The sequence below is a fragment of the Pelophylax lessonae genome (genome assembly GCF_965119305.1).
Source record: "Pelophylax lessonae genome assembly, chromosome: 2".
Lineage (NCBI taxonomy): Eukaryota > Metazoa > Chordata > Amphibia > Anura > Ranidae > Pelophylax > Pelophylax lessonae.
Genome location: NC_138769.1, coordinates 359,704,671 through 359,720,115, shown reverse-complemented (window position 1 = coordinate 359,720,115; position 15,445 = coordinate 359,704,671). Strand labels below are relative to the sequence as shown.

General features: G+C 40.8%; 1 protein-coding gene across 1 annotated transcript; it reads left to right on the top strand.

Moving 5' to 3' along the window:
• Positions 1 to 659: 659 nt before the first annotated feature.
• On the top strand, positions 660 to 14,968 carry LOC309548527 (gap junction beta-5 protein-like). Its single transcript, XM_082248490.1, has 2 exons — positions 660 to 731; positions 13,911 to 14,968. The coding sequence occupies exon 2, from the start codon at positions 13,918 to 13,920 to the stop codon at positions 14,716 to 14,718; it is 801 nt and encodes a 266-aa protein (XP_082104616.1). The 5' UTR covers positions 660 to 731; positions 13,911 to 13,917; the 3' UTR covers positions 14,719 to 14,968.
• The last annotated feature ends 477 nt before the right edge of the window (positions 14,969 to 15,445 follow it).

Sequence of the window (15,445 nt, the reverse complement as noted above, 5' to 3'; positions counted from 1 at the left end):
CATTTATAAAGTCACCCAGCATGCACCAACGCACTTTCCTCTGCCAATTACCAGGGCTGTAACAATGCCTGTGCCCTCATTTGTCAGGTTTCCTCCCACTGTCCAATATGCCTCCCTATTGGACCATTGTGAAACATTTCAGACAAGCTGAGCTGCACCTGAGCACAATGAGCAGACCCTACCAATGGATCCTGCTCTCTGGTAGGCAGAGAGCAATCTAAATGTACCTGGCAATCTCTCTGGTAAACAGAAAAACCCAAAAACGATATTCTCTAGGAGGGTGCTACAAGAAGGAGACATCAGCAGTGACAGCCTACATATTTTATTCCTGACAGGTATAGTGCAAAAGAGCATTTTCATTTTTTCTCTGGAAGTAAACCTACAAAAGTCTGTAGTGAGAAAGTTTTCTAATTATCAGTTAACGTGTGCATTTACTTGTTGAATAGCTCATTAAAGGGTTAAGAATCAAGTGGAATTCCAACGCACACCTTTACCTGCCTACTTCTCACAGATTGGCCGCAATACAGACAGATCCGGTTTCCTTTTAGCATGTTAGGAGGAAAACATTTTAATCAAGTAACCGAAGACACTCCCTGGGAACTGGAATCTTTTTTTTTTTTTCTGTTTGTTTCAGGAAAAACCAAGGACAAAATAACTCCCCTTTTGTACCGAAATACAAAATGGCAAAAGCGTATTCATAAGTAATTCCCAAAAGGACATCTAAGAGGTAAGTGTTTAATTTCCTAATACTTTACAAGACAGTACAGAAGGCTCTAGAGACCCCGAGTATTCAGAGGTATGTAATGTAGAAGTCAACATGTAATATAACTTAACTTAGTGAACCACATATTGTAGATATTCGAGAGGCATGTACGTGACTGATATGGAACTGATATGGAATCACAGGAACATAGCATAGCATGATTATGTATAATTACCAAATGTACCGGCTGATTTACTATCTATCTGCTGAACTGAAATGGACTGACCTTGGCAAGCTTTGGCATATGATGCATTCCAAGCACCACTGTTGTGTTTCTTTTAATCCAGATCAAGCCATGGATAAATGAGTCATATTATTTGGACACCTATTAAAATAATGTCATTTATATAATAATGCTTCCAAACTTAAGTTGTTTTTTTTGTAAAGTTTTTGCAAAACACGAGCTGGCATCATTTGTAGTCGCAATAGGCAGAGGGTAATAAAAAAAAAAAAAAAAAGGAAAAAGGAAAAACGTAAGTACGGAATATTACATTTGTACAGAGTAGCGTATGTTCTTCAAGATGACCGCAGTAAATTTCTTAAAAGCTTTTAATGGAGATTGAACAATCTCTACATATTCATGCAAACTGAAAAAGTTGACCACTTTATGGCTGCATCTAGTGTTATTTTAAATCAGTCTGCTTTATTGAGGACATGAACAAGTACAGATCATAAAATCATTATAAAAGTGATGAGGCAATTTAGGACATTTACAAGCTGAGGACACCAAGCAGTGAGTACTTTCCGCCATATTCATAAAGTATCTTTTTTAATGTGGTGAGTTTTCCCAAGCATACGGTATATATCAGTCTTATTTACTGTAGTTAATAATGACAGTATTTAAAATACAGGAAAATACTATTCGACTGCCTATAATGGTTGTGATATTTACTGATGTTGATTTTTTTTAAAAATACTATTGTATTTGCAGCTTTGTATGTATTTTAGGCTATGAATATACTATATAAGGCAGCCAAAATAACAATACAAAATAAACACAGTAATAATGATATAAAAATGTTATGTGTGATTAAAGTGGTATTAAACCCAAAACTATAAATGTAATATATTGCAGCTTACCAATCATTAGAATTGTTGGCTGCCTTAGTTTTTTTTATTTTTAGGCTTTTTTTTTCTTTGTTTTCACCAGGTGTTCAAGCCAGTAATACATTTCTTCTATAGGGGCTTTTTCACACTATCCGTCCGTCGGACGAACTCCGTTTATCTCAGCGAGGGATCGATCCGCCGATCCCCCGCTGAGCAGGAGGATGACACCTGTTCTCCGCGCTGCGTGCGGAGACACAGCTGTCGGTTCTCCATACATCTCTATGGGGGAATCGGATGGGAACAGACCATCGGTCCATTCTCATCCGATCCCATCCGATCCAATCCGGTGGACGGATAGAAAATAGGGTTTCCATTCGTCCAGATTTGACGGATCGGATCGGATGTCAGTGGACATGTCTCCGCTAACATCCAATGCCCCATAGGGATGCATGGGTGACCGTTCAGATCCGCCAAAAAAACGGACAGGCGGATTTGAACAGTCCGCCTGTGTGAAAGGGGCCTTAGAGTGCCACCTCTCTGGATGAAGGAGCACAGGAGTATATTTCGACAGCAGCATTGTCAGTCTGGGGAAGGTAAGTGTTAGCCCCCGTTCACATAGGGGCGATCCGGCTTCGGGTGGCGACCTCCGAGATCGCGGTGCGAGCAGCGCGCCGCGACCTTGGAGTGGCCGCCACGGACTTCATAACATTGAAGTCTATGGCGGTCGCCTCCTGGTCGCCCCAAAGAAGCTCCGGACCCTTTTTCTAAGTCGGAGCGACTTGTGTCGCTCCTATTAGAACGGGTCCGCAGCTTCCCTATGGAAGGCGACCTGCGGCGACCTGTGAGGCGACCAGGTCGCCTCACAGGTCGCCTCTATGTGAACGGGGGCTTAGATGTACTAGCAGATTTAGATACACTAACACATTTAAGTTGAACTCCAGCTAACACTTTCTAATCAGTTACAGCATTTTTTTTTCCTTTTGGGATAAAGGTTTTACATAAATAAATAAAAAATGTTCATTGTAAACAGCCTTGTCAGTGGTAAACAATTGTCTCAACACTTTAACTGCTACATTTTCAGGAGAGCTAAAAAAAGACAGACCTACTGGCCAAATCATCAGGTGAAAATAAAGGAAAGAAAGCATAAAAAAGAAAACGAATGCAGTCACCACATCTGAGAATTGGTAAGCTGCAATTTTATAAATCTCTGCTTTTGAATTTAAAAAGGAGCTCCAGCCATCCCCGCCAAATACTGGAGCTGCTGACTTTTAATATTAGGACAATTACCTTACAGGGATCCCGCAATGTTGGCACCCCAGCTGATTTTTCAATCCACTCTCAGGTGCTGCCGCCGCAATTGCTTGTAAGGGAAACTGACAGTGAAGCCTTGTGGCTTCACAGCTGGTTCCCTACTGCGCATGCGCAAAGGAGGGGGGCTGATTTTCTGGGGGACCTCACCGCGGACAGTTTACAACAAGTGGGGATGTGGAAGGATCAACCAGGTACTACATAAGGAGTACAATAAAAATTAAATTTTTAAATGAATAAACACAGTTAAAAGCCTTAAAGAGAGAGATTTATTACATTTAAAAGTTACAAACACTTTAAAGTAATAATAAACCCTCAGCATTTTAATTTTTTTTAGTTTAAATGAAAAGTGTGGCCGAAGCTCTTCCTTTATTCTGTACTCCTGCGGCTCAGATTCAGCCAACAGTTAAAGTCCACTGTCAGCTGATGTTACTCAGAATGTTCAGACTCTGGAGGGATCCCGACTTTAATGTAGGGATCCACCCAGATGCCTGGACTGGCAGCTGGCTCAGCACACCACATGTTAATATTATTATGCCAGCACTTGCAGTATACAACTATTAATGCTGCTGACTCCTGCTCTCTTAGTACTGATTCCCTGAACTACCAGTCTTCAAAGGAAAGAAGAGTAAGTCCCGGTTCACACATATGCGATGCGGGAACTCTGCAAATCCACCGCAGGTTCCTGCATCGCATTCAACTTGCAGGCAGTTCCAACTGCCATATGCAAATCGCTGGGGGTGTCTATACAAAGTTAACGACACCCCCAGATCAGTTCGCATACCGCAGTGCGAACTGTCAGTTCGGACATGAATCGGATCACATAGGTGTGAACACCTGTGCAATCCGATTCTGGTGCAGACCCAAAAAAGGGTCTGAATGCAAAGCAAATTCAGCCATTCAATCTGTATGGCTGAATTTGCATCACACAGATATCGCATGAGATTTGCAGAGCAGTGCGCTGTGAAACATGTGAACATATGTGTGAGCCGGCTCATAGGGAGGAGCAGGGGAGTATCTTGCCATCCTAGGCTCTGGGGTTTTGTGTTTCTATTGATGCACACAGTGTCAGGAAACACAACTCTAGCCACAGCATGCAAGACTGGCTTCGTAGGATGCTGAAAGAGAAAGGCACCACACTGAATCAGGAAACCTGTGGCCATGATAATGGCAGCAGCTTAAACTGATACATAGGCAAGAATACAGGACTGGTTCATACCACATGCAGTCCAGTGCATTTTTTTTCTGCATCAGAAACACATGGATAGTAGGTATATGGTTTCCAGTGGCATAGTTCACACCAGTGCGGTCAGTTCCAGTGTGTTCCAGTTCCAGAAAAAAGTAGAACATGCTGCATTTTTTCTGCACTGAACTGTACTGAAACGCTGTAAAACGCATCAAAAACACGCCGGAATGAGCATGTCCCTATTTAAGGTAAAGAAAAAAAGAGAGGAAAAAATGCACTGGAAAGCATCAAATAGAAACGTGCAGAAATCCGGACTGCGTTTCTATGGTGTGAACTGGCCCTAAAAGATGAAGAAGCTGTAATTTAAACAGGTGCTGAAAGTGCTTTAACCACTTCCCGACTACCCGCCGCGTTTTTACTGCGGCAGGGTGGCTCTCCTGCGCAAACTGACGTAGACCTACGTCGGTCGCGCGCGGTAAGCTACGGGGTGAGCGGCGCACTCCCACCCCCACTCGGCAGCGGGGAAGCCGATGCACGGGTCAGGTGGCTCCGATTGCCGCCTGACACCCATGATCGTTCCTCGCTGAGAGAGAAGAACGGTTGGCTGTTGTAAACACAGCTGATCGTTCTTCTCCCTGAAATGATTATAGAGCCCCTGTGATCCTTTTATATAGGATCACACGCCTCTATGGTAATTTCAGAAGCCACGCCCCCACCCCCACACACAGTTAGAATCACTCCCCTAGGCTCACATTTAACCCCTTGATCACCCATAATGTTAACCCCTTCCATGCCAGTGTCATTATTACAGTAACAGTGCATATGTTTAGCACTGATTACTGTAGTAATGTCACTGGTCCCCCCCAAAAGTGTCAAAAATGTCAGTTAGGGGTCCGATCTGTCCGCCGCAATGTCGCAGTTCCGCAAAAAATCGCAGCTCGCCATAATTATTAGTAAAAAAAAAAAACGATAAAAATTACATAAATCTTTCTTGTAGTTAGTAGACACGATAACTTTTGCGCAAACCAATCAAAATACGCTTATAGCAGAAAACAAATTGGCCTAAAATGTTAAAAAATTTAGATTTTTAAATTTATTATTTTTTTTTTAGAATGTTATATAGCAGAATGTGAAAAAAATTGTTTTTTTGTTTTTTTTTTCAAAATTGTCACTCTTTTTTCATTTATAACGCAAAAAATTAAAAATCGCACAGGTGCTAAAATACCACCAAAAGAAAGCTTTGTGGGAAAAAAAGGATATCAATTTAATTTGAATACAACGTCACACGACCGCGCAATTGTCCATTAAAGTAATGCAGTGCCGAATCGCAAAATATGGCCTGGTCATTAAGGGGGCAAATCCTTCCGGTCTTAAAGTGGTTAAAACTGAGGGTTTAAAATCACTTTAAAGAGACCTTGTCAGCACTTCTACTCTCACTACTAAACACAGGCAGGTGATCTGTATTAGGTGTAGCTACAAAAGTACTGCATGCTACAGTGATTGAGGCTCAACCCTGTAATTCAGTCAGAAATTCAATACTTTCTGGAAAGTCAGCTTGTGAAACACCCAGGCACCCACGCTCAGCCCCAGGCCTCTACATCCACGCAGTGTTACAAAAGCCAGATTAGAAAAGCATCTCTGTTAGCTGCTTAAAGCTGAGTGCCACCCAAAAACTGAGACTTCCGCTCATCTGCTGCCTCACCCCTCTGTTACCATATTTGGCACCTTTCAGGGGGAGGGGGGACTGGTAACTGTTTTTGACAGGTACCCTTCCCCACTTCCGGAAGACAAGGCCGCGGCGCTGTCCCTCCGAAGTTCTGTCCCCTTTCTCCTTCGCCCGTCACCGAGCCAATGAGAATGCGCATCGCGCTTCGCGTATACGCAGTAGGGAATCGGCTGTGAAGCCGAAAGGCTTCATTGGTTTCTCTTAGAGTGAATGGCTGCGGCAACACCCAGTAGCCGATCCAAAAATTGGCTGGGGTGCTGACATCGCGGGCTCCCTGGACAGGTAAGTGTCTATATATTGGAATAAAAAAAGTGCGCTGGATAAAATGATACAGTAAAGCTGCAACCTTAGAACCAATCATGAAAAAATACTATAAATAAAAAAGCAGGTGCGCTAAACTCATATGTGTAAACCAATCAAGTTAAGGTGAACCATTAAAGTGATATCAAAATAATTAGTCACAAAACTAATGATAAACACATACAACAGTGAATACTGAGTGACATAACTAGTGTAGCCTCAAAGGACAAAGTAAATCAACAGTATAAAATAATAAAGGTCACACACTAATGAAAGTGGCAACAGAAAAAACTCTTAAGGGTGCAAATGAAATAAGGTGCATAAAGTCCAGAAAATTGTCCGTGATATATTGTGATATATACGGTGACTTCCAGGTGAAAAATCCACAACAACTTAAGGTGCAGGTGATCCCACCACCATATCTGGACTGGCCCCTTACCAGAGAATGAAAATTATAAGGGCGTATAGATATTAGGATCCAGATAAAAGGAAAATGCCCAAGTGAGGATATATACCTCCTCAAAGGGAGGATGAGCCTCTTACCGAATGATTAATGGCATAGGGCTGATCAATAGACTCTCCTGATGATAAATATCCTCCTTCCTGGGCAGCCTAGGTCTGGATGAATCCACTCTGGTACCAATGAAAGTGTCTCATAAAAATAAAGACCGAACCATAGTGCAGTACCTTCCAACCATTTATTAATAGAATACAAGGGTGCACTTACATTTAGCATCTTTTAGTAACACATCGGGACTGGACCGAAGAGAGGATAGCCACGGCCGCCTGCAGCAGGGGCCGCGGCGATGAATGATGATGATGCAGCGCTCCTCCCTGACGCGTTCCCTCCTAAAGCGGACGTCAACGGAGACAGGAGATAGCACGCATCGTCATCTCTGCCCTTAAATCTGGGATTGCAGAGCAAACTTCCAGTGTCTGCAAAGGATGTACCGATGTTCACCTCCGGCAGGAAGTCATATATAGTGCCCTAATATCCGCACAAATCATACAAATGATCTTGGGAGGTGCTACTACAAGTTGATATGAAATATCATTTGTAATCTAATATACCAAATGGAAATACAATTTCTAAGGATTTCATCTGTGTACTGGGTACACCCGTTGGGGGTTGGCTCTGCATTATCTCCCAGATATATAAACATAATTGGTGTGTGGCAAATTAACCGCTTGCCGACCGCCGCAAGTAGATTTACTGCGGCGGTCAGCCCCTGCCAGGCAGAGTGACGTTAATTAACGTCACTAGCCTGGGAGGGTCTGGGGAGCGAGCGCGCGCCCGCGGAGGCGCGCTCCCGCTCCCGCGCGGTCACGGACCCCCCCGCGCGTGTGACTGGCGGACCTGATGTCCGCCGGTCACTCGGCGATCGTCGGGGGAGAGGGAGAAAGTCAGGCGGCTTGTGTAAACAAGCTGCCTGTCATTCTCCTCGGTGTAAAAACACTGATCACACGGATCTACTATGTAGATCCGTTGATCAGTGTCCTTACAGCTCAAGCCACAGCCAATCACAGTAGAAAGCACGCCCCTAGGGACACACACAGCCCCTCCCTCCCAAATAAAGTTAACCCCTTCACTACCAGTGTATTTTTACAGTAACAGTGCATATGTATAGCACTGATTACTGTAGAAATGTCACTGGTAACCCCAAAAGTGTCAAAAATGTCAGTCAAGGGTCCGATCTGTCCGCCCCAATGTCGCAGTACCGCAAAAAAAAAATCGCAGATCGCCGCCATTACGCGTTAAAAAAAAAACAACAAAAATGACAAAAATCTTTACCTTTGTTAGTAAACGCGATAACTTTTGCGCAAACCAATCAAAATACGCTTTTTGCGATTTTTTTTTACCAAACATAGGTAGCATAAAACAAATTGGCCGAAAATGTTAAAAAATTTTGATTTTTACATTTTTTTTGGGGGGAATTTCATATAAAAAAATGTGAAAAATATTGCTATTTTTGCAAAATTTAAGCTCTTTTTTTGTTTATAGCGCGTGATCAAAAAATCGCACAGGTGATCAAATACCACCAAAAGAAAGCTCTGTTTGTGGGAAAAAAAGGACGTCAAATTCGTTAAGGTACAGCGTCTCACGACCGCGCAATTGTCCGTTAAAGTTACGCAGTGCCGAATCGCAAAATACCCCCTGGTCTTTTAGCAGGAAAATCCTCCGGGGCTTAAGTGGTTAAACGAGTTTCCGAAACTTATAAACAAATATAAAAATTGGTGTCTCACATTATATTGGTAAAAATGCAATAAAGGAGTACTGAGAAAAATTCTTTCCAACGCACCCATTCAGGAAAATAAAGTTACCAATGGGGTCGCTATACTCCCTATTTATAAATCTTATATTATAAATTTTATTATTAAAAAATTAAAAAATAAAAATTTCTTAACTGATTCCAAAATAAAATTTAAAGATAAAATTTCAAGATAAAATTTATATAGTAAAAACCTTGGTTTTTGTTAAAATCTATTGTGATAATTAAAACTAGTGATCTTTAATATATAAAAAGAGAAAAAGAGATCTCCAATCGAGATAACAATCCGAGGAACACAAGAACTAAGAACAGGGACTGATGTTAACTTAGGGATGGGAAGATGTTCGACAAAAGTGACTTATCTTTCTATAATTCATTCAGCTGTTGTTAATGAATGAATTGATGTCCCATTCCACATTGTGTCCAAGGGGGCGGGAGCCTCTGAGTTTATATATCCAGAAGGTCTCCCTTCTGGAGATAGATCTCTTCAGGTTGCTTCCACGCCAATGGGGAGTATACTTTTCTATCACTATCACTTCTAGATCAGTATGTTTTCCATGGTGATGTGAAGAAAAGTGTTGGGACAAACTGTGCCCTGAGAAGCCCTTCCGAATGTTGGCTAGATGTTCGCCAATTCTAATGTTGGCTGTCCTTATATTTCTACCTACGTATTGCTTTTTACAGCTGCACGTGAGTAGGTAGACTACACCTTTCGTGTGACAGGTAATAAAATCTTTAAGATTGGGGAATAGTACTGGAGTAAGCGGTTTGTCTACAGGGGTACGAGCTATGATTTCCTTAAGGTTTTGGGCTTTCCTGAAAATCAGTTGTGGCCCTGTGGGGAGGGCTGGTCCCAATACCTTATCCTGTTTTAATATTTCCCCAGTGTTTTCGAAAGACATAGTTCATCCACCTGTAATTACTGGAAAATTGTGTGACAAACGCAAAATCAAAATTTTTCTTTGGCATTTCCTTGTTACAGGGGATAACTAGTTCTTCTTGTTTAAATTGTTCTAATTCCCGAATGTCCTTTTCCAGTTTATGCAGAATCTTAACCACAATAGCTGGGGAATTCGATCTACGTACTCATGGAGCTCGTCCTCGGTTAATTATTTGAATCTGGTTATTTCCAGAAAAGGGACCCGTTTTGTTACTAGTGCATACCAGAAACCTACCGACAAAAACGGCTTTATTTCTTTAGATAGTTGCCACCATCCTTCATGGTTAAGGTCAACACCTAAAGGACAATTTAGGAGAATAAGAAGAAACTGTTCTGAAATTACCGACTACCATACACAAGTAGACACCTTAAAAAAACGCTTTGAAGAAAAAGGATATGACCCTATATTACTAGAAAAGGACATTCGGGAATTAGAACAATTTAAACAAGAAGAACTAGTTATCCCCTGTAACAAGGAAATGCCAAAGAAAATTTTTGATTTTGCGTTTGTCACACAATTTTCCAGTAATTACAGGTGGATGAACTATGTCTTTCGAAAACACTGGGGAATATTACAACAGGATAAGGTATTGGGACCAGCCCTCCCCACAGGGCCACAACTGATTTTCAGGAAGGCCCAAAACCTTAAGGAAATCATAGCTCGTACCCCTGTAGACAAACCACTTACTCCAGTACTATTCCCCAATCTTAAAGGCTATTTCCCTTGCGGGAATTATAACTTATGTCGGAATTCAAAAACCATTAAGACAAATTCCTTCAAATCCACAGTGGCAGGAGAGGAATATCCCATAAAAGATTTTATTACCTGTCACACGAAAGGTGTAGTCTACCTACCCACGTGCAGCTGTAAAAAGCAATACGTAGGTAGAACTATAAGGACAGCCAACATTCGGAAGGGCTTCCTAGTTCTTGTGTTCCTTGGGTTGTTATCTCAATTGGAGATCTCTTTTTCTCTTTTTATATATTAAAGATCACTAGTTTTAATTATCACAATAGATTTTAACAAAAACCAAGGTTTACTATATAAATTTTATCTTGAAATTTTATTTTGGAATCAGTTAAGAAATTTTAATTTTTTAATTTTTTTAATTTTTAATAATAAAATTTATAATATAAGATTTATAAATAGGGAGTATAGTGACCCCATTGGTAACTTTATTTTCCTGAATGGGTGCGTTGGAAAGACTTTTTCTCAGTACTCCTTTATTGCATTTTTACCAATAAAATGTGAGACACCAATTTTTATATTTGTGTATAAGTTTTGGAAACTCGTTAAATTTGCTACACACCAATTATGTTTATATATCTGGGAGATAATGCAGAGCCAACCCCCAGCGGGTGTACCCAGTACACAGATGAAATCCTTAGAAATTGTATTTCCATTTGGTATATTAGATTACATATGATACTTCATATCAACTTGTAGTAGCATCTCCCAAGATTATTTGTATGATTTATGCGGATATTAGGGCACTATATATGACTTCCTGCCCGAGGGGAACATCGGTACATCCTTTGCAGACACCGGAAGTTTGCTCTGCAATCCCAGATTTAAGAGCAGAAATGATGATACGTGCTATCTCCTGTCTCCGTTGACGTCCGCTTTAGGAGGAAACGCATCAGAGAGGAGCGCTGCATCGCCATCATTCATCGCCGCGGACCGCGCTGCAGGCGGCCGTGGCTATCCTCTCTTCGTTCCAGTCCTGATGTGTTACTAAAAGACGCTAAATGCAAGTGCACCCTTGTATTCTATTAATAAATAGTTGGAAGGTACTGCACTATTGTTCGGTCTTTATTTTTATGAGACACCGTGATGACCCATTCATTGGTACCAGAGTGGATTCATCCAGACCTAGGCTGCCCAGGAAGGAGGATATTTATCATCAGGAGAGTCTATTGATCAGCCCTATGCCATTAATCATTCGGTAAGAGGCTCATCCTCCCTTTGAGTGGTGTTTTCCAGCATATATCCTCACTTGGGCATTTTCCTTTTATCTGGATCCTAATATCAATACGCCCTTATAATTTTCATCCTCTGGTAAGGGGCCAGTCTAGATATGGTGGTGGGATCACCTGCACCTTAAGTTGTTGTGGATTTTTCACCTGGAAGTCACCGTATATATCACAATATATCACGGACAATTTTCTGGACTTTATGCACCTTATTTCATTTGCACCTTTAAGAGTTTTTTCTGTCGCCACTTTCATTAGTGTGTGACCTTTATTATTTTATACTGTTGATTTACTTTGTCCTTTGAGGCTACACTAATTATATCACTCAGTATTCACTGTTGTATGTGTTTATCATTAGTTTTGTGACTAATTATTTTGATATCAATTTAATGGTTTAAGGTGTACTTGTGAATGTGAGATCCAGCTATGAGTGGTCAAATTATGTCTCTTTACTATTTACCAGCTTAAAAAAAAAAATCTGAGATGACAGAGGAACGGTGGCTGTCAGTGCTGTCCTCCTAATGAAAATGCTCTTTGCTTAGCTGTGCTTGGTTTTCCTTCCTATTGATTCAAAAAACTAGAACAAGGTATCTGTAAATGAATGTCAGGATCTTTTACCTCTATTCTTTTTCTATGTCGATGACCTTAGAAAGTCTATGTCCAAAGCTGTCCAAAGCACAAGCATGACTGTCAAGCAACTAGAATTCTTCAAAAAGATTTCAGCAATAGCACCCTATATAGTAGAGATGCACAATTCTGGATAAAATAGGAATCACAATTTTTTTGCTTAGAATCAAGATCAGGATTCTCGGCGTAACCTCATCTTTCACATTATACAAAAAAATTTGGCTAACTTTACTGTTTAGTTTTTTTTTAATTATTGAAGTGTATTTTTTCCAAAAAAAAAATTGATTTTGAAAGACCACTGCACAAATACAGTGTGACCTAAAATATTGCAAAGACTGTCTTTTTATTCTCTAAGGTCTCTGCTAAAAAATATATATATATATAATATTTGCAGGTTCTAAGTAATTTTCTAGCAAACAATACTGATTTTAACTTGTAAGTAACAAGTGTCAGAAAAAGGCCTGGTCTTTAAAGCCCCTTTCACACATACAGTCCGTTCAGTTCATCAGCTCAGTCACGTCAAAATGTATCAGTTTTCCATCCATTATTCATCCATTTTTCATCCATTTTTCGTCAGTTGTCATCCGTTTTTCATCCGTTGTCATCCGTTTTTCATCCGTTATCATCCGTTTTTCATTCGTTGTCATCCGCATTTCGTCCGATCTGTTTTTTTGACGGATGAAAAATAGGGCATTCATCCGTTCAACAAAACGGACATTGACGGAAGCGGATGAAAATGGATGTTAACTGATAATCATCCGTTGTCATCCGTTTTTACATAGATACATTGATGTCCGTTTTTCATCCGTCAATGGATGGATGAAAAACGGACAAATGGACAGCATGTGTGAAAGGGGAATAAATACAGCCAACACCCGTTTGGCTTTACATCTCCTATGGATCACAGGAGTGCAATTTGTTTTGCAACCCGTTTTCAGATGAAGTCTGCCCTCTGTTGAGGTCATAGAAGTCAGACCAGGCACCGCATTATCACGACAATGGAAGTCAGGATCTGGCAGGTGCCTGGACTGACACCTGGCTCAGCCTCTCAGCGAGCCTCTAAGAGCCTGAGCCAGCCACTCCCCGCCCATGTACAACCAAGCGCTCCAGTGAGGGTGGCGGGGGGAAGCAGAGAGCTGCTGACTGATAGTCAGCAGCTCTCTGCTTGGGGAGCTGTCAGAACCGAGCAATCGGCGGTGTTCGATCGGTCAGTTCTCAGTGCAGATGAACCAGGGGAAAGATGCAGCATTGGATCGATGCTGCATCTACCTAGGTACGTATACATATCTGGAAAAAGGAACAATGCCAAACTTCTCTTTTAACTGATTAAACTGCCCTCATTTGCAGACAAAGTTCATCCCTTTGATCTAAAAGAACCAAATGATACAATGCTTCTTTTCATCTCAGTGCTGAGCAATGTTGTAATAAACTTTGCTGGCTGCCTTTTTTTTTTTTTTGACAGAGCTCTGCACCTGTTACATGAATTGTGGAAATGCCAGATTAAGATCGTGAGGGGGGATTGAATTGAGATCGTGATTTGTTTACAATTAATCGTGCAGCTCTACTATACTGTATAATTGTCTCATTACAGGTGCACTTTAACCCAATGCCATTTTCCAAGATTTGGACATAATCTGCACATTAAACATATACTGACACACAGAGATTTCTGCAAAAAAATGTATATATTTTCTACATTTTAACTTATGCATGTAACCTACAATTTGTAAAGATATTTTCCTAATAACCTTTCTTTCCTGTTTTTAAAGGTAAACCATGAATTGGGGTGTCTTTCAAGGCCTCCTGAGTGGAGCAAGCCATTTCTCAACAGGCTTTGGGCGCATTTGGCTATCAGTAGTCTTTGTCTTCCGCTTGTTAGTTTATGTGGTAGCAGCTGAAAGGGTTTGGGGTGATGACCAAGGCGATTTTGACTGTAACACAAAACAGCCTGGATGCACCAATGTCTGCTATGATTATTACTTTCCAGTGTCACACATCAGACTCTGGGCTCTTCAGCTTATTCTGGTCACCTGCCCATCTCTTCTTGTTATTATGCATGTGGCCTACCGGGAAGACCGGGAAAGAAAACACAGGGAAAAACAAGGGGAGAACTGCGGACGGCTGTATACAGACACAGGAAAGAAGCGAGGAGGTTTATGGTGGACCTATCTTATCAGCCTTATAGCCAAAGCTTTGGTGGATGCAGTGTTTCTCTACGTCTTTCATCATATTTATCAGAACTATTCATTGCCAAGACTTGTCAAGTGTACTTTGAATCCATGTCCCAATATAGTTGACTGCTATATATCAAGACCTACTGAAAAAAATATTTTCACGTTGTTCATGGTGATCACAACAATAATCTGTATTTTGCTTAATCTGTGTGAGATAGGATACCTAGTGACTAAGAGGTGTCGTGAATGTGTAATTCAAAGACATCTCAAGAGTCAGTCGACTCACATCATTGCATATCTTCAGAAGCAAGAGATGTTTCACACCAACAACAAGCTCAATGAGGAACTTGACCAGCTGCATCCATGTGATTGTGTCATGCCACCAGAAACTAGATTGAAATAACCTCAGGTCATGGTTTTAAACCTCAGGAACAGAACCTCACTAAAACACATTTTTACAATGAACTGTTATCACACCATTTAACTTAGACCAAGAACTTTTTTCATTCTTTGAAAAAAAATATATAAATGTGAGAAAAACAAGCAAAACAGTAATGGATAAGTAACTTTTCAAGGACAGATTGGTGAACAAGTAATGCTTATCTTTGCCGCATTGCTTTTACAAACTCCTTCTCCTGTTCTAACCTGTTTTTGTGTGTTAAGTATGGTGAACAAAGAGTGCCCCAGGAAACGTCATGGGCATAGCTGTTCAAATGATCAGACTCTGATATTTTATAGTTCTCCTGGGACTTGTTAGGGCTGTTTTACAGCTGCTTAAGCTCATAATGTACTGGACAAAGGTCCCTGAACTTTAAGATATCATACTGAAACATGACTGAGAAATACTTGTCTTGTGTCACTATTTTATTAAAAATACTTTATCCTCTTTTGCTAATTTTTTTCACATTTTAAACTCGTTTGGCCAACAACAATTAGAAACATATCAATTTACAGACTACTTGCTGATATAATATTCTGCTCATCTGAATGGGTGACGTTAACTACACTGTATACACTATATTGTCAAAAGTATTGGGACACCTGCCTTTACACACACACTTGAACTTTAATGGCACCCCAGTCTTAGTTTGTAGGGGTTTAATATTGAGTTGGCCAACATTTGGCAGCTA